At 34.9% G+C, this 19644-nt stretch overlaps 1 protein-coding gene across 2 annotated transcripts in view; it reads left to right on the forward strand.

The window, feature by feature from the left end:
• The window catches only part of LOC137405907 (ATP-dependent RNA helicase DHX58-like), a 126136-nt gene that overhangs the window by 8988 nt on the left and 97504 nt on the right, over nt 1–19644 (forward strand). For both annotated transcript variants that reach the window (XM_068092362.1, XM_068092363.1), the window contains exons 3-14: nt 30–107; nt 642–686; nt 2723–2890; nt 3117–3236; nt 4356–4547; nt 4774–4868; nt 6817–7074; nt 7210–7363; nt 7507–7599; nt 16770–16957; nt 17148–17271; nt 18160–18399. In XM_068092362.1, the coding sequence (XP_067948463.1) occupies nt 30–107; nt 642–686; nt 2723–2890; nt 3117–3236; nt 4356–4547; nt 4774–4868; nt 6817–7074; nt 7210–7363; nt 7507–7599; nt 16770–16957; nt 17148–17271; nt 18160–18399 (1755 nt within the window). The remainder of the gene's footprint in view (nt 1–29; nt 108–641; nt 687–2722; nt 2891–3116; nt 3237–4355; nt 4548–4773; nt 4869–6816; nt 7075–7209; nt 7364–7506; nt 7600–16769; nt 16958–17147; nt 17272–18159; nt 18400–19644) is intronic.

A 19644-nucleotide genomic window follows, 5' to 3' on the forward strand; every position in this document is an offset into this window, starting at 1 on the left:
TGTACAACTTCAAAGTCTTATTATTACAGATCAAAAGGCTAAGGAAGATGCGGATGAAATGGAACGTGCACCAGTACATTCATTGGTAGGACCTGGACCACCCAAAAGTAAGCCTTATGTCCATCATATTGCCGCAGGATGTGATAGTCATTGTAGTGTCTCTGGTGCCAACAACATATCTGATTAGAAAGCATTTCTGACTCAAGTAGGCACATCTTTGCCTTTTTGCAATCTTAACATGAGTTGTATAAAGTTTCACTTTGTTGCTACACACTTTTATGTTCTGTGGCTGACATGGTTTGGTAGTTCTGTTGGGATTCACAATACCTCAGCGCATGTACTATTGATGGTAGAGCAAGTAATATGTTGTACAGCGTGTACAACATATTACTTGCTGACATTGTTTTATCCTAAAGTCCTCACTAACATCAGTTGAAAAAGCATAAAGTTTTACACAATGAGATGGCTCCATGAGGTCACAGTTGAGATGAAAAACCTCAGGTCAATCAACACGAAACATGAGTCAGCCACGCAGAGCATTTTTCCTACCTAGTAAATTAATTCTTTTTTTCTTTAGTTGATGATCTACACTGCTTAGGTCTTCCTGCATATCTTATTTGTTCCCTATTGAAATGTTTTAGGAATTTATCTGAACGGGTACACTTCCAACTTCTCTCTTCCGACCGGTACGTTATCCTACATGCATACTGTGTGGTTCAGCAGTATCAAACATTATATGCTGTTAGCCTCGATCTCAAAGTCTTAGCAAAAATGTAACTGACCAAATGATTTCCATTTTCTAAGCATTTGAATTATAGGATTAGCGGTTTCAGTTTAGGGTTAGCGGTTTTAGTTTAGAGATAGCAGTTTCTGTTTTAAGATGGTAGTTTCAGTTTTAGAACTGTAGTTTCAATTTAGAGATTGCTAATTACGCTAAACAGATGATGTCTAAGTAACCATTTATGTTTACGAATCATCACTTCTTCCCTCTTTTCTCTTACAATCAATCGTTTCAACAATAATCATCTTATGACTTCAGTTTCATTTTAAAAAAAGCTTTTAGACCAAGCAGCTTCAGTTTAGAAAAGGCTTTTAGGCTATGTAGTTTCATTTTAGAGAGGTTTTTAATTTAATTAGTTTTAGTTTAGAAAGGTTGTTTAGGCGAGCCCGAGTTTCACCGAGTGGTTGCTTATGTTGTACAGATTCTAGTATTATTACAAAATATGCACAAGATAGCCCTAGGATCGCCTGTCTTGTTAACATCTCTCTTATTAAGTCTATGCACTTGGGTTTAATGAAATACAAGTTCCTTGTCTGTTGAAAATAAAGAAATATCTAGTGTGAAGTAGTTAACATTTATTTTATCCAGTCTTGGGCTTTAGCAGATATTTTCTACTGAGTCCCTCTTTTACCCAGTCTCCCCTTCACCGACTCTTTTAAACAAGATATTTCTCGCCTTCAATTGCTTCATTCTCTTGTCTCTTCCTTTTCTTCAGTCTGGTGATTTGTCAGCATGGCTTGCTGGAGTTTGTCATAGCTAATGTCTATATGTATATCAATGTTTGTCTGTCTGCGAGTCCAGTAATAGCGATAGAGTTTTAGGAATGAAAATCTGCTACGCAATAGATTTGAACTCAATCTCCAGTTCTGAAACACAGCTGACTAGCTGGCTATACTATGGAATAAATTGGCCACAAATTTGTTACTTCTGTCAATCTTTTATAGCTTCAATCTTAACACTGCACCTAGCGTTATCTGTGACGCCGTACCAGAAAAAAATGTTTGCCCATACGTGAAAAAAAGCACAAACTCACACGGCCAAGAAAACTATTGTAATCATTATTGATCTGTAGTAGGAATTGCAGCAGGTACAGTACATGTATGAATTACACAGAAATAAACACACTACACAAAATATACAAAACACTTACAATTAAAAGTTAAAATGATAAATGTTGTATATGTTAAGTAAAAATACTTAATCTGTGCAAAAACTTTTACTACCTAATCATATATTGCAGCCGAACATTTTTCTACTGCTCGTTGATAAGATAACTCTAACTTTTTAGTGAGATTATCCCAAACAATTAATAGTTACCATTGTGATTACTAAGCAAATTCATAGTAGTAATGAAATATTACCAGACTAAGATGATTACTATAGCTAGCAAAAGTCCTTGGATAGCTTCACTTGCTATCTGCTACTACTTGCCACTTTCTACCACTTGCTAACTGCTATCACTAGCTACCTACTACCACTTGCTACCTAAGCAACGCTGAGTACCAATACCGCTCGAGTGAGAAAACTCAACCAGAGGAGTCTATACAGAAAAAGCAGATCTCGTGACAGCTTTACCTATTGTGTTGTTTAGGTCAATAGGTCAATATCACCGTTTGCCATGAGATGTAAAGTGTTTCAGTGGCCAGCTATAGGCCATCATGGTAAAGCTTGAGTGTGTTGTGACTTAACCTTGACCTGGCGTAATGGATTGGCCAATGAATGTATCAGACTACAAAGTGTTCGTGCCTTCAGTACCTATACATAAACTCAGGGTATAATGACATCATAGCATTGCTTGACTTATTGCATGCACTGTGCTCTTATTCTTTACAATAACTCATCTGATACACACAAGCAGGTACTTGACATTCCTGTATATCTCTAGAGCATATATTTCATGCATACATGTGGCTAGTATACACATAGCTATTCTACTTTCAGGGTCTTACGGTGAAAAAGACATGCTGCATGTGTCTCAAATATCTCTGCAGCTACCTGTGGGATTGGAGCCAGCAGATGAAGCAGCTGGTGGCTCACCAGGCATCCCTAATCTTAGCATCCTTCATGCCAGCGGGTCTACTGCCGAGCAATGTTCCATCAATCGATATGGTAAGGCGTTTGACAGCTGCAATCTGTAAATAAGCATTAGGTTAGAGAAGTAATGACACCACCTCATGGCAGGTTAATGGATCGGAAGGAAAGCACTACTTGGTAACATAAAACATGAAACCTTTTGCTTACTATTGGAACCCAGTCTATGTAGTTTACACCCAACTATCAAGAGCTTGTAGTTTATTTGTTACAGGACAATTTTGCAAGCTGTTTTCATTTATAGATCGAAACAGACTACATACCCTGAACACTCGTCCATCCTCACCTAACCCCTGGCTAGAGAATGTTCAAGCACACATTGAAAAAAACTTTCCGGATATCTGTCGGCCTCCGGTAGGAACTGGTAAGTTTATCAGCTGGTTTTTAGTTGTGGCCCTATTAGCATGTGGCCCTTCTTGTACTCTGATTAAGGGCAATCTGCAGCAGATGTAGAGACTCTGAAATGTAAAGTCTAAGCAATAAGTGAATAAAGAAGGATTATTTGCCATAGACATATTGTCTATTAGTTGCCATAGACATATTGTCATTCCAGCACTCAACATTTTCTCTTATGGTTATTTAGGTGCTAATTGTTGAAACTGACCGTTTGTGTGACAGTTGAGTCTATGTAAACTCTATCAGTTGTTGTAGATTGAGTCTATGTATAACTCTATCAGTTGTTTTAGACTGAGTCTATGTATCACTCTATCATTTGTTGTAGACTGAGTCTATGTATAACTACCAGTTGTTGTAGACTGAGTCTATGTATAACTACCAGTTGTTGTAGACTGAGTCTATGTAAACTCTATCAGTTGTTGTAGATTGAGTCTATGTATAACTCTATCAATTGTTTTAGACTGAATCTATGTATCACTCTATCATTTGTTGTAGACTGAGTCTATGTATAACTACCAGTTGTTGTAGACTGAGTCTATGTATAACTCTATCAGTTGTTGTAGACTGAGTCTATGTATAACTCTATCAGTTGTTGTAGACTGAGTCTATGTATAACTCTATCAGTTGTTTTAAACTGAGTCTATGTATCACTCTATCAGTTGTTGTAGACTGAGTCTATGTATAATTACCAGTTGTTGTAGACTGAATCTATGTATAACTTTATCAGTTTTGTAGACTGAGTTTATGTATAACTCTATCAGTTGTTGTAGACTGAGTCTATGTATAACTCTATCAGTTGATGTAGACTGAGTCTATGTATAACTCTATCAGTTGTTTGCTCAACTTTGGTCTCTGACTAAATATTTTATTACATCTATCTAATATATAACAGAAAATGCAAAGATATGAACTATTACAATGAATTAACTATATATATCTCAGCACAACCACATAAATTTTAGCACAACCACATAAATTAATTCTTTGAGAAGTCACTCATAAAGATCAAAGACTAATTTGTATAGTTAAATTAGATGCCTTAAGGACCTTGCAGGGGATTACGGTTGCTAGCGATAATTTTGTGCAGGAGAGGAATGGCTGAGAGGGAATTGGTCAGATGAGACTGAAGATGTGACGCTTGTTCTGAGGAGCTACCAGGAAGTTTTCGCGGAAAGAGGCTTACGCGGGGAAAATGATGTAATTCTCTTGCCCACTGGCAGCGGTAAAACCTACATCGCTATTGCTATCATTAAAGAACATCTGAGAAGGCTGGCTGAAGGTAATTGCTTGTAGTTGTCTTCTTTTTCATACTCTATACATTAAAAGATCACAACTCTCATCAGACACAAACTTTCAGCGTTCGCGGTTTACTTTATTCTTTCAGGCATTTTGTAATTACTTACTATTACAGAATGCAATGCACTTTTGGTATGCAAGGGATTCTTGTGACTCAACTGTATTTCTGTGCTCATCTCAGACCACTTTGGTTTTGGTGTGTATTTTAGAGCATGTCAAGGTTGTTTTCCTTGCTCCAACTCAGGACCTTGTTACTCAGCAGTTAAAGTTGATTAAAAAGTGTTTGCCTGAAGAATCACACAAAGTGAGTTGCCTATTCCTTTACTCTTCTATAGCAGTTGTCAGTAAAACTTGGACCTAAATTTTTTCTAATATGCCACATCACTTTTGGAATGCGTCAGATCTCAAACAATCCAAAGGTCGAACAAAAAATTAATAACTTCTTTGCTTCAGACGCTGAGCAATATTAATGAGCTCAGAACCCCTTGATGTAAACCGAGGAAATCCGACTATTTTTGGTATTGGTATTTGGTTTATTATTTACAGAATATTGCTTGTGTTTGGTGTTTGCTATATTGTATAAGTGTATTGTGGTATACTGTATAATAGTATTATGGTATATTGTATAAGTGTATTATGGTATATTGTATAATAGTATTATGGTATATTGTATAATAGTATTATGGTATACTGTATAATAGTATTATGGTATATTGTATAATAGTATTACGGTATACTGTATAATAGTATTATGCTATATTGTATAATAGTATTATGGTATATTGTATAATAGTATTATGGTATACTGTATAATAGTATTATGGTATATTGTATAATAGTATTATGCTATACTGTATAATAGTATTATGGTATACTGTATAATAGTATTATGCTATATTGTATAATAGTATTATGGTATATTGTATAATAGTATTATGGTATATTGTATAATAGTATTATGGTATACTGTATAATAGTATTATGCTATATTGTATAATAGTATTATGGTATACTGTATAATAGTATTATGGTATATTGTATAATAGTATTATGGTATACTGTATAATAGTATTATGGTATATTGTATAATAGTATTGTGGTATACTGTATAATAGTATTATGGTATACTGTATAATAGTATTGTGGTATACTGTATAATAGTATTGTGGTATACTGTATAATAGTATTACGGTATACTGTATAATAGTATTATGGTATATTGTATAATAGTATTATGCTATATTGTATAATAGTATTACGGTATATTGTGTAATAGTATTATGGTATATTGTATAATAGTATTATGCTATATTGTATAATAGTATTATGCTATATTGTATAATAGTATTACGGTATATTGTATAATAGTATTATGGTATATTGTATAATAGTATTATGGTATATTGTATAATAGTATTATGGTATACTGTATAATAGTATTATGGTATATTGTATAATAGTATTATGGTATATTGTATAATAGTATTATGCTATATTGTATAATAGTATTATGCTATATTGTATAATTGTATTATGCTATATTGTATAATAGTATTACGGTATATTGTATAATAGTATTATGGTATATTGTATAATAGTATTATGGTATATTGTATAATAGTATTATGGTATACTGTATAATAGTATTATGGTATATTGTATAATAGTATTATGGTATATTGCATAATAGTATTATGCTATATTGTATAATAGTATTATGGTATACTGTATAATAGTTTTATGGTATATTGTATAATAGTATTATGGTATATTGTATAAGTGTATTAATTATTCTCTTTTTCTTATTCAAGACGCATAATAAGCTGTTTTAAACTTTTTTGTTCAGCACCAAAATTTGAGGAGATTTGGGATACGAGATGCTACCGACACAGCTATACGTTGCTCATATTTATAAATTAAATTTTAGTATATAAATAAATTGATTATAAATTAATTTAATTGAATTTAAATTTAATTTTTTTAATTGTGTACATGTAGTTTTTACTTTAAACTGAATAAGTTTAATTTATGAGTTAAAATCAAATAATTGTGTACCAAATAATTTTTTATTGTAATTGTAGCAAGAAAGAATTGTTGCCAGTGTATGTATTAATCATAAATATTGCTAACACGCATCTGTTGCATTAATATGCTCCTTAATATTTTTACATGTTTCTGTGCTCGAATTGCCTTCACTGTCGATCTACTTACCGTCTGCACAGGAAATAAGTTGTTTTTTTATCTTGAACCAGTGTCGAGCCATAACTGGTGATAATCATTTGTCACACGAGATGGTTGCGGATTTGATCAAGGGCACAAGCTATGTCATGTTGGTGGTGACGCCGGCCATCCTAGACAACTATTTCTCAACATCGCAGCAGGCCTCGCTCTCCGACTTCACCTTACTGCTGTTTGATGAGATGCACCACACCAAGAAGGCTCACAACTACAACCTCATCTTGCACAAGTACTTGACAGCACTCCATCAAGGGGAGGCAACTTTGCCACAGGTACCCGCTGTCAACCTTAGCTGTTACCTTAGCTGTTACCTCGTCTGATCTGATCTGCTGCAGTTAATATAACAAATACTCTATGTTTTGTGTTTATAACTTTCTTGTTCAATTATTTGTGTGAGAATTTCACAGCTGATCGGAATGACAGCCACCATTGGAATTGGTAAAAATAGGACATCGGAAGGAGCTAAGAACTTTATACTGGACATGTGCACCAAGTACAATCTATCTTCATTCCCGTGGCACCAAGAGCTCTATCTCTCTCAACAACCTCCAATCAAAGAAGGTTATTTTCAATGGCTGCCTCCAGCGTCTTGACTATCTGATCGCAAATTGCTTACTTCTTTCTAAAGTTTGGTTTTAAGTCTTTCTGCGGTTGAACGCGATTGGCTCAATATTTGAAGAGTGATTTCTGATTGGTGTTTGTAGATGTGAGACTGGTAAAACCTCGCCAAGACCTGCTGACGGGATTCATTGAATGTCAGCTGATGAGTACACTTGAGGAGATGATTGCGGAGACTTGTAAGTGTCCTTGACCTTCAACTCTTATCTTTTTTAATAAAAAACGAGCAAATTTGGTGGAAGTGACAGCCTCACTCTGCTGTTTCTAGTATACATACTTGACATGGCAAACTGGTTCAAATCTAGTCTCAGCACCTCTGGCCTACCTCACGGTTGGCAGCTGTGCGTCATACAGCGTTAATATTTTTATCTTTCTCTCTCTCGGTTGCTCATTTCGATAATGACTGCCTATGGTTAGTGTTTTCTTTTTGAGCTCTTTCGAATATCTAGTCTGCTGCCCTTGATGATCTATCCGTATCTACTTCCCTTGACTCCAACATTTTTGGTTCCTTTTTTTCCTCCCTAAGTTTTCCAAAGCGGTAATTTGACACACCAATTTACATAACTGCCTGACGTAATTTGTACGTACAACTTGCTGAATGCTTGGGGTTGCTCGGGTAATAAAAAAGTCTTTCTACAAAAAATTTATTTTTATTTAATATATAACAACAGTTACAATTCTAGCTTTTAAACTTTTTACCTTATCATGAGAAAGGTGTTTTGTGTAGTTCAAATAAATTAGAAGAAAAAAAATAAAAACTGTCAAGGTTTTCAAACTACTGTAGCTTTTACATTTCATCTCATGAAAAAAGAGTTTTGTTGACACAAATTAAGAGAAAAATAAAACAACTGTGAAGGTGTTTAAATGTGAAATAATTACCAAGTAATGATTAGACAAAGTCTGTTTTGCTACGAATACCATGAAAAATTATTTGGTGTTTGATTAAATGATTTTAATTCATTTTAGTGTTGGCATTATAATTCGAAAATATTGTATGCACTGGTATAGAAACCCATAGTAATTATCAAATGCAAACAGCCCCTGGTAAAATCATCAAAATTGTATATACATATTATTTATGTACATATTAACAATTGGTAACAAAACAATATGTTAACCTTGGTAACTATAATTACCTGCAGTAACTTTAGTGCATTTAATGGTTATGATCTGCAAGAAACTTTAACATTACAAAGTACTACATGCAGGGCCGTATCCTCCTATACTGCAGCTACTGCCATGGCAGTACCATTTTTTGAGGCTAAAAATTCTGGAATACATATCATTTTTGCTTGATTTTAACACTTTGGCTGGGGAAATGACCAAAATGTCGTTTATCGGTTGCGTGGGGAAACGGCATTTACGCTTTTGGTAGACGTTTATAAAGCTGCCGTCTTGTAACGTTAAACAAAGGATATGAATGCTAGTAAGTTTTAAATATCATCAACAAGATATTAGTCGATAAATTAAGATATGAAACGATTGTCCGAAAGGCGTTGCTTTGTGCTAAAGAAATCACGCCTCTTTGGAAAAGAATAAAAGCTGGAAATACCAGTCAACATCGGCTCGACTTTCAAAACGGTAAAATAAAATATTATTTGATCCTCCGATCGTAAGTGATTTTTGGTGTGATTAGAATAACAATATTTCAGATGATAGAAGTGATGTAAATCTTTTAGACTTCTATTATACTTGAAATATACAGAGAAAAACGATCGTTATGGTAGCTTGCACTGCAACGTTATAGCGTTGGACTCTACCGAAAGAGATGCGTCCAAGCATTTTATACAGAGACAATTGTACAAGGTTATATTTTTTGTAGTAGTAGATATGTAAATGAATGCTTATGTACAAAAGATTTTGTTCATAGAAATAAATTTAAGTTAGTGCTATGCATGTAACATGCATAGCACTAACTTAAATCTACTACTACTTGCTCAGTATTATAGACTCTAGTATAAGTGCATTATTTTTAACATGGCGCTCTATTAATTTCACTTTTAACTCTACAATATTATTTAATTAAATTATTTCATAGGAGACTACTCGTCTCCTACACCATTCAGCATTGTACAAGGCGATAATTCTACCTCATGCTAGCTGTGGCCAACCCCTTTAGCAGCTTTCATTGACATTATATTTGTAATAAGCGGTTGTTAAAGACAATCTTAATAAACAGTTTAATATTTAAAAAACTGGGTTATAATGTCAAATTTGCTGTTAGAACATGTGCTCCATCAGGAGCCAAATGTGCTAGATTTGCACCATTTTGACTAGTTTTACTAAAAATTTCCCCGGGGAGAACCACCGGAACCCCCTCCTTCCACCGAAAGGGCGGCGCTCGGCACCCCTCTTGGACTCTCTCCGCAGTACCATTTTCAAACAGGTGGATACTGCCCTAACTACGTGCAGTACATACCGTGGGGAATACTTACCTTTGAGACAGACGTGTAACATAAATGTTGAATTTAACTTAAATGCATTTAGCCTACCAAACACATAATTAAAGTGAAGTTTTATTATGTACAGTGGAACCTCGGTTTTCGAACGACTCGCAGTTCGAACAAATCGGAGTCCGAACAAAAAATTCGAGAAATTCTTGCTTCATAGTTCGAACAAAAATCAGAGTTCGAACGCCGGTACGACGCGTGAGTGCGTACGTGAGGGTGATATGCTGAGCGGCGTATGGGTGTAGATCGCTCTCTCCGTGACCAACTGTTGTCAAGGAAGCAAGAAAGGATGCCCCGACGTCTGAGATTAAACAAATGTGTAGCAAATGGGCCGAGTTACAGAATTTCGTCGAACTTCACCACCCCGATAAAGCTGCAGCCACAAGAGTCATCAATGACTTTAACGACACTATCATGAACCACTTCCGAAAAGTGCTAAAAAGAAGGCAGAAGCAAGTGTCATTGGATAGATATTTTAAGAGAAAAGAACATCCTGTAGCCGAGTAAAAAATCCTATTCATAATTCTTTTCTTTATCCTTTTTTTTATTTTTACACGCTCATGTTAGCGTAATCTTTCGTATGGAAGATTACGACAACGCGAACGTACAATTAGCCTGGGTTACATTTATGTTTATGTTATTTGTGTCTTTGCCATTTTGCTTAACATTTTCTGAGATATACATTGCTTTTTATGTGTTGGTCAGCATTTTAATGTGCAATTTCATGCATAAAATAATGTATAAAATACTAAAAAGGTAAACATTCAGGGTGTTGGAACGGATTAAAACTTATATATATTAATTCTAATGGGAAAACCTGTTTCGGATCTCAAACAACTCGGTTTGCGACCAACCTTCTGGAACGGATTGTGTTCGAGAACCCAAGTTCAACTGTATTTTACTAAACTAAACTTCAACTTTGTCGTAGGCTAAGATTTTATTACTTATTCGTTTTCGAATTCGTTTCCACTATAACATATAATAACAATAACGCTGAACTGTTATAGCGAGCATCGTATAGCTCAGTGTTTTTCAACCTTTTTTGAGTCAAGGCACATTTTTACATTGGAAAATTTTATAAAATGACACTTTGAACAGTATATTTAATATAATAATAACAAAAGTCATCAATTTATTGATACTCAGTCAGTGTGAAACCTGGGCCTGTTTAGATAAACATAATGCCAATATCCTGACAGGAATAAAAGAAAGACACGAAGCTCTTCTTCAACAGCTCTCAGTCTCTCTCTGTTTTTAGTTTTATAGAAGTTAGGCTTGAAAAGCTCAGCTCACACAGATATGTGGTAGAAAATGGGAGCAATGTGAGAATAGCTTTGTTGGTCAGAATGGGGAACTCCTTGGCAGCTGTCAACCAAAAACTGTCCAAAGGAGGATCAGCAAATCTTAGTTTTAAACCCGATCCTGTTTCAGTTCAGTTAGGGGCTGTATATCATTGATTTGAGCGACACTTTGACATTCATCACACTAGTTAGTAATCAGAGGTGCCTAACTAGGCATATTGTACTAAACGACCGCTTTCGATGGACTTTGAGTTTTGTGGGCCGATATTAAATGCATTGACTACGCATCAAACACTAAAGTAGATGCACCTAGATCATGGTGCCTGGATATTTAGCCTACTACATCAAGGCCTTGGCATTCAAATACAACACTCCTACCATAAGTTGCCTCAGAGCCTGAGGAACCTGTATTTAAAAAGGGACCTTGGATAATTTCTCACGGCACACCTGAGGATCTCTCACGGCACACTAGTGTGCCGCGGCACAGTGGTTGAAAATCACTGGTATAGCTCACTCAAGCATTGTGGGATTTCGGCAAATAACAAATCGGTATTTTAGTTATTTCATCATAATCAGTACACCGACTGCCAAATTTTAATTTGGATAGAAATTTTTGTTGATATCATACGATAGAAAAATCGAAAAAAAATCATCCACATATTAGGACAGAAAAAAAACATAGTGTTTCATGTAGTAAAACAAACCTTATAACAGAGCATCATCACCCGATGGACATACTGTATTGGGCTTGTATTAATTAATGATAAAAAATGCACACTTATCATATGTAAATACGAAAAGGATGTACAATACAGGGTAAGAGCGACGAGTGTGATAAGAAAAGCCTTGCCTTGGGGTTACGCACGTTTGTTAGTAGACTTGCAATTTGAATGTAGTGAGTTCTAATCCAGTACGAAGGTGATTATCTGTTGCTAAAACTTTATCGTACTTGGACAGACGAGTGATGGACAGGCGACAACAGACAGAAGACAAACAAACAGACAGATGGTGTGTCTGTGTGGTCTTTTTGTTGGATAGGCTTCCAGAATTACTTTAAAATAGTTATGTAGACTATTGATCTATAAGTAACAGTTATGGAAATTACGTTTTCCAGAAACATGGCGGCTAAGAGAGATTAGTCTCATATATATTCTCAATGAGATCAAAGTAGAGCTCATTCTGAAGAATAATCTCAGCTAGCCAGCATTTCAGTGCACACAAACCCGCTTAGTCACAGATTATAGTAACATTTACATCAGTGTACACAAACCCGCTTAGTCACAGATTATAGTAACATTTACATCAGTGCACACAAACCCGCTTAGTCATTGATTATAGTAACATTTACATCAGTGCACACAAACCCGCTTAGTCATTGATTATAGTAACATTTACATCAGTGCACACAAACCCGCTTAGTCACAGATTATAGTAACATTTACATCAGTGCACACAAACCCGCTTAGTCATTGATTATAGTAACATTTACATCAGTGCACACAAACCCGCTTAGTCACAGATTATAGTAACATTTACATCAGTGCACACTTAGTACACCTGCTTAGTCACAGATTATAGTAACATTTACATCAGTGCACACAAACCCGCTTAGTCACAGATTATAGTAACATTTACATCAGTGCACACAAACCCGCTTAGTCACAGATTATAGTAACATTTACATCAGTGCACACAAACCCGCTTAGTCACAGATTATAGTAACATTTACATCAGTGCACACTTAGTACACCCGCTTAGTCACAGATTATAGTAACATTTACATCAGTGCACACTTAGTACACCTGCTTAGTCACAGATTATAGTAACATTTACATTCGTTAAAGTTAGTTTATTTTTTTGGATTTATCAACTAAATTTTTGGCTTTTTTACTTTCATTTGCTTCAATCAATTTAATTCAATTAATTCAATTCAAAAGTTACAATTCTGTGATTCATGATTGGCAGCTTTCTTGAGCCGTGTTAGAAAATATCCAAACATTTAGCGCTTTTAGTAACGTTCTAATCAAATGTAAGAGAGGGAAAACAGACTCGTAATCAGTTCTTCCTAAATAAATTCTTCTGAACAAATATCGGTTGGAGCTAAAAACTGTTTTGTAACGCGCAACATTCTTTATCTGTAATTATTTTGTATAACTCAGTTGTTATGAACTTTTGTTAGTCGTTGGGTATTAATGTTAATTACCACTCTTCTCTATATCTTATATTAATGTTAATTACCACTCTTCTCTATATCTTATATTAATGTTAATTACCACTCTTCTCTATATCTTATATTAATGTTAATTACCACTCTTCTCTATATTTTATATCTTATATTAATGTTAACTACCACTCTTCTCTATATCTTATATCTTATAGTAATGTTAATTATCACTCTTCTCTATATCTTATATTAATGTTAATTACCACTCTTCTCTATATTTTATATCTTATATTAATGTTAACTACCACTCTTCTCTATATCTTATATTAATGTTAATTACCACTCTTCTGTATATCTTATATCTTATATTAATGTTAACTAACACTCTTCTCTATATCTTATATTAATGTTAATTACCACTCTTCTCTATATCTTATAGTAATGTCAATTACCACTCTTCTCTATATCTTATATCTTATATTAATGTTAATTACCACTCTTCTCTATATTCCCACGACCAAACAAGAGTGAAACGATTGATTGGGAGAATTATGATAAATGCACATGTGCACACAACTCCCGAAAAATTATCCGTTAACGGCCGTCACCAAACCCTTGCAACGAAATCCTATCAACAAATTTAACTATTTTTCAGTAAAGTCGTTTAAGTATAATAATGATACAAAACGCATATAAGCCTATTTCAATATATTACCAAGCCTTTGAAAGGTTGACGCAAATTCCTGAAACTAACTCATCTGATCGGATTATACATAAATAGACAGATTTATTATGACGAAAATTGTCACAAAACGCTTGAAAAGCTTCGTTTAATAAAAGTTAAGACCGGAAATTGAAACGTCGAGCGACAGAGAATAGAACGATAAAGTCTTGCCACAAGTCGCCACAAAACGCTTGAACACCTTGGTTTATTAATAGTTTCGACCGACCTACGAAACGCCAATAAAGCCGTGCGACAGATAGTAGAAGTGTTTACTGTCTACTGTTTGAACAAAAATTTTGTTAAAACAAAATTACTATCTGTACTATCCTCAAAAAAATTAAAAAGCGAACTCATTTGAGTTGAGTTTGGAGGACGATAGTATGCCACGAAACAAACACGGATGCCGTAAATGATCAACTTGACAACAAGCATTTCCTCAAGGGGATCAACGAAGGAACTCAATACTTGGACATCTTTAGTTAATTTCATTGCGACTAAAATGCCACCGCTTTTTGTTGGCCGATCTCTGCGAAAAATTTCATAATCCCCTAACTTTAGCTCATTGCTAGAAACCAGTGGATCCAAGCAAGTTTCAGTGAGTACGATGACAAGTGGACTGTAGTCTCGGACAAGGGTTTCCAAATAGTGTGTTTTATTTCGGATACTATTGCAGTTCCATAAAATCAATGTCATGGCTGAGTATTTCTAATGGTCTCCCTATTTGATAATTTTTGGAGAACCCTCTCAAACAAAGGGCAGTCACCGTGGCTCGTTGCATCATGATCCAACGACCCACAGTTACAGCACTTTAGAGGGTTAGTGCAATTTTTGTGGTCATTCTCTGGAGGGATTTCCTCACTGCAACGGCAACAAATTTTGTTAGAAGAGCATTTTGATGCGAGATGGCCATACCCCCAGCATTTGTAGCACTGAAGAGGCCTTGGCTTGGGTGGACGGGCCCTCTCGACATTTAGCTTTAAGCAAAGTTGCTGGATATAAATCCCATCCTCAATTGCATTGTGCAGATCATTCATTTCCCTAAAAATAAATTTTACGGTGCCGGAAGCTGTTTTGTTCCTAGACATAAATCTGACAACCTTATCACAAGAAGGGTAAGTTAACTTAACATAATCAAGTAATTCATTTTCGGAAATATTTTCAGGGACCCCAAAGCAAACACCTTCCATGCGCGGTGAAGGTCTTTGAGGGCGTCTTAGCTTACAATTTTCAGTTGTGGGATTCCATTTTTCCAGTAGCTGATCAACAGATGAAGATTTCTCAAACTGTATCATTAGTTTAGGGTCGTTTTTATCATGTTCAAACCGATTCAAAAACATAATAATCGGATTGTCTAACAGGTTGCTGATACTGTGCCTGATGGCCACATGATTGAGCGCCAGAGCTTTGTTGCCAAAGCTATGTACAACAACACATTTGCTGGGATCAAAATCCACTCTATTAGAACGAAGTTTAGCCGTTTTTGGATGGCTCACTAGTGTGGCATCAGGCTGATTTGGTGATTTGACTACTGAGCTAAAAGTTTTAATGTGAGCAGAGCCGGTGCCCATGGGCTGTTGTTCTGTCTGAGTAAGATCAATGTTATCATTAGTGCAGGAATTCTTTAGATGTTCTATGAGATTGTTTGTTGCATTTAATTGAACTCTGAACTCGGTTAGGGTAGTAGCAAGTTTTGTTTCTAATGTTTCAGTGATCTCGATCCGGATTTATTATAAGCAGATATAATAAACATATTTCTTTATTGTTGGCATTGTTGTTGTTAGTTAAATTACGTACAGTAGGTTAGGTCTACGGCTTGAATTAATGTTTATTTTATTATTGTAAAACATAAGTTTGAGATAGTTAAATATTTATTTTATTAATATTTATTTCTGTTACATATCGCTGTCAAAACCGTTCTACATTCAACACAACCAACTTTCAAACTGTATATTACAATATATTTTACTTTTAACATTCCATTTCAGATATATAATAAACATATTTGATTATTGCTGTTGTTAGTTTAATTACTTACAGTGATTTAGGTCTACAGCTTGAATTAATATTTATTTTAACCAACAAACAACTTTCAAATTGTATATTACACGGCAGCTTGCCATTTACTTTTAATATTGCATTTCAATATAATAAGAGATATAATAAACATATATCATTATTGCTGTTGTTATTTAAATTACGTACAGTAGTTTAGGTCTACAGCTTGAATTAATATTTATTTTATTATTGTAAAACATAAGTTTTAGATAGTTAATTATTTATTTTATTAATATTTATTTCTGTTACATTTCTGTTATTTCTGTTGCGTCTTTTTAGAGTCGTGCTCCCTCAAATTTATTTTATATCATCTCAAACAAGTCTCATTTACATTATACTCTGTCAATTCCTGCTGAGAACTACTTTTTCGACAACTAACAGTACCCTTTCTTTTTTCCATTACTACTTTGGTCGTGGGCTGTATGACAGTGGAATTTCTAGTATATTAATGTTAATTACCACTCTTCTCTATATCTTATATCTGAGTGAGACTTGCTGAATCTTCTTGTTATAAAAATCTATTTTCTCACTGTAATCAGATGTTCATCAACTCTAAATATCAACATCTAGACAGCAACCGATTAAAGCCCTGAAAATATGTTTAATAGTATGATTGCTATGTTAGCAGTCTTGTTACATTCATCATGTGTTTTAGTGACACGAAAAGAATTCACTCACATGCTCGGCAAGACGGCAGCAAACATTGTTTTTCCATCAGAGCGAACCTTCCAGGAATACGAGCAGTACGTAGTCAACTTGTTAACAGCTCTCACCCAGCTGCCTCATGCTGACGCTACAAAAAGTGACCTTCACCGTAGCAAATTGGCTCTAAAACATTTACGGGTAAGTGACCAATTATTTTTATTTCTCAAACGTGTAAACGACTATTCCTTAGTGTTTTATTTGCCACCACTTGAAAGTCTGCTTACCGGTAGCAACTATTGCATACTATTAAGTGTTGGAGTTGTATTCTCTTCAAATACAGTGCATCATGTTTCTATGTGTTATTTTTGGACTTAAAATGCTTTTGCAGGAATATTACTGGAGTCTCCAACTCATAAATCTGCTTGACTGTAAATCTGGGTTTCTTTATCTTGAAAGGAAATTGTCATCTCCTCCATATCAAGGAGTCAGGGATATTGCGGAGTTGTTTCAAGGTGACTCTGTAGTCATTGACCAAGGAATTCCTCTCTTTATACTCATAAAATCTGAGTAGGAAATTCCTTTGCTCTTTTTGTTAGTTTCCTATCAACCGTGCTGCAGCTCAATAGTAACAGCAGTATAACTCTTTAGTAACACCAGTATAACTCTATAGTAGCAGCAGTATAGCTCTACAGTAGCAGCAGTATAACTCTATAGTAACAGCAGTATAACTCTATAGTAACAGTAGTATAACTCTATAGTAACAGTAGTATAACTCTAAAGTAGCAGCAGTATAACTCTTTAGTAACAGCAGTATAACTCTATAGTAACAGCAGTATAACTCTATAGTAACAGCAGTATAACTCTATAGTAACAGTAGTATAACTCTATAGTAACAGTAGTATAACTCTATAGTAGCAGCAGTATAACTCTATAGTAGCAGCAGTAAAACTCTATAGTAACAGTAGTATAACTCTATAGTAGCAGCATAACTCTATAGTGGCAGCAGTATAACTCTATAGTAACAGTAGTATAACTCTATAGTAGCAGTATAACTCTAAAGTAACAACAGTATAACTCTACAGTAACAGCAGTATAACTCTATAGTAACAGTAGTATAACTCTATAATAGCAGCATAACTCTATAGTAGCAGCAGTATAACTTTATAGTAATAGTAGTATAACTCTATAGTAACAGCTGTATAACTCTATAGTAGCAGTATAATTCTATAGTAACAGCAGTATAACTCTATAGTAACAGCGGTATAACTTGGCCTTATTTGTTACATTTTGGCATTATAGTTTAACGAAAGTTTTTAAAAAATTTCATCTGAAACACCTTATTTCGATCTCCACTTCTATATAATGGAGAGCTCAATGTGTGGTTGATTTGTTTTTTGCAGGAAATTTGGAAGTGTTAAGAGAAATTCAAGAGGATGAGGATAGAAAGAGTACAAACGAGAAGTTGCTTATCACAATGAATATACTCCGTGACCTCTTCATCAGGAAGCCTGATGCCAAGGTCATCATATTTGTACAGATGAGGGTCGTAGCTCAGTACTTAGCTCAGTACCTTACCGAAGCTGATCCCATGTTTTCTGCTCGTGAGTTTACATCAATTGGGAAATCACCAGAGGAAGCAGGTAAATGACTTCTTTGTGTAGTTCATATGGTGCGTTGTGTAGCTGGTTTGTGTGGTTCATATGGTGTGTTAAATCGTGTAGTTGGTTTGTGTGAATCATTTGGTGTGTTGGATTGTGCAGCTGGTTTGTGTACATTATTTTCATTTGTTGTAATGTGTAGTTCATTTTGTGGGCTCATTTGGTGTGTTGTATTGTGCAGTTAGTTTATGTGATTCACTTGGTGTGTCATATTGTGTAGTTAGTTTGCACAGTTCATGTGGTTTTCTGTTATATTGTGTAGTTGGTATGTGTGGTTCATGTGTCGTATTGTGTTGTTGGTACAAGAGGTGCATCTGTTGTATTGTGGCGGAGCGGAGAGAGAATGTGAATTACGCATTCATGAAATTTGGAGGAAAAAATGTGAAAGATAATACACAAAGCAAATACTGTAATGAGCTTTTGTGATGAACACGTGTAATGAACTCAACACCCATCTGTTGATGAAAGGAAATTCTGTGTGTAAATATACTATATCCATGGAACTTGCAATAATATGCATACAAACAACAATTTTTTAAATGAAATTGATAAAAGATAGTTATAAAAAATAGTTTTGATTAAAATAAATAAAGAAATAAATGTAAAAACAGCCAATAAAGAAAATAGGCAAAGATCTGTTCGTATTCAATGATTGTGGCACGCAAGCTGTTCATCGCGTAAGCCAGCTAAAAGAAGTATACATTTTAAAAACAGCTTTTTTAAAACCGCATGCAGCTCACAGAAAAACTCTGCGTCGCTCAAATGTTGGGAAAAATGTGTCACATCCCAGCAAGTGAACTGGGTGCATTCATATGCACGGTGCGCATTCACGGGGAATTTTGATTGGTAGCCGCAATAAGTATGAGCCCTAATGCCATAATGGGGCCATAAATTGTTATGCCATAAATATGCCATAAAATGTTCCAAACAACTCGGGTTTCCAGTCCAATCCCATTACCAAGCAGATTTTTCATTGCTAGAAGTTAATTGCTATAACTGGGCATGAGGTGTACAAAAAAGCAAAAAGACAAACCCTGAGATGTATACAGACAGACATGTGAGGTAGCTTTATTTTGTACCATAGCTATTACTAGCTACCACTAGTAACCACTAGTAACCACTAGCTACCACTAGTAATCGCTAGCTACCACTAGTAATAACTAGCTACCACTAGCTACCACTAACTACCACTAGCTACCACTAGTTACCACTAGTAATCACTAGCTA

This window comes from Watersipora subatra, chromosome 10 (genome assembly GCF_963576615.1).
Source record: "Watersipora subatra chromosome 10, tzWatSuba1.1, whole genome shotgun sequence".
In the NCBI taxonomy this organism is placed as follows: Eukaryota; Metazoa; Bryozoa; class Gymnolaemata; order Cheilostomatida; family Watersiporidae; genus Watersipora; species Watersipora subatra.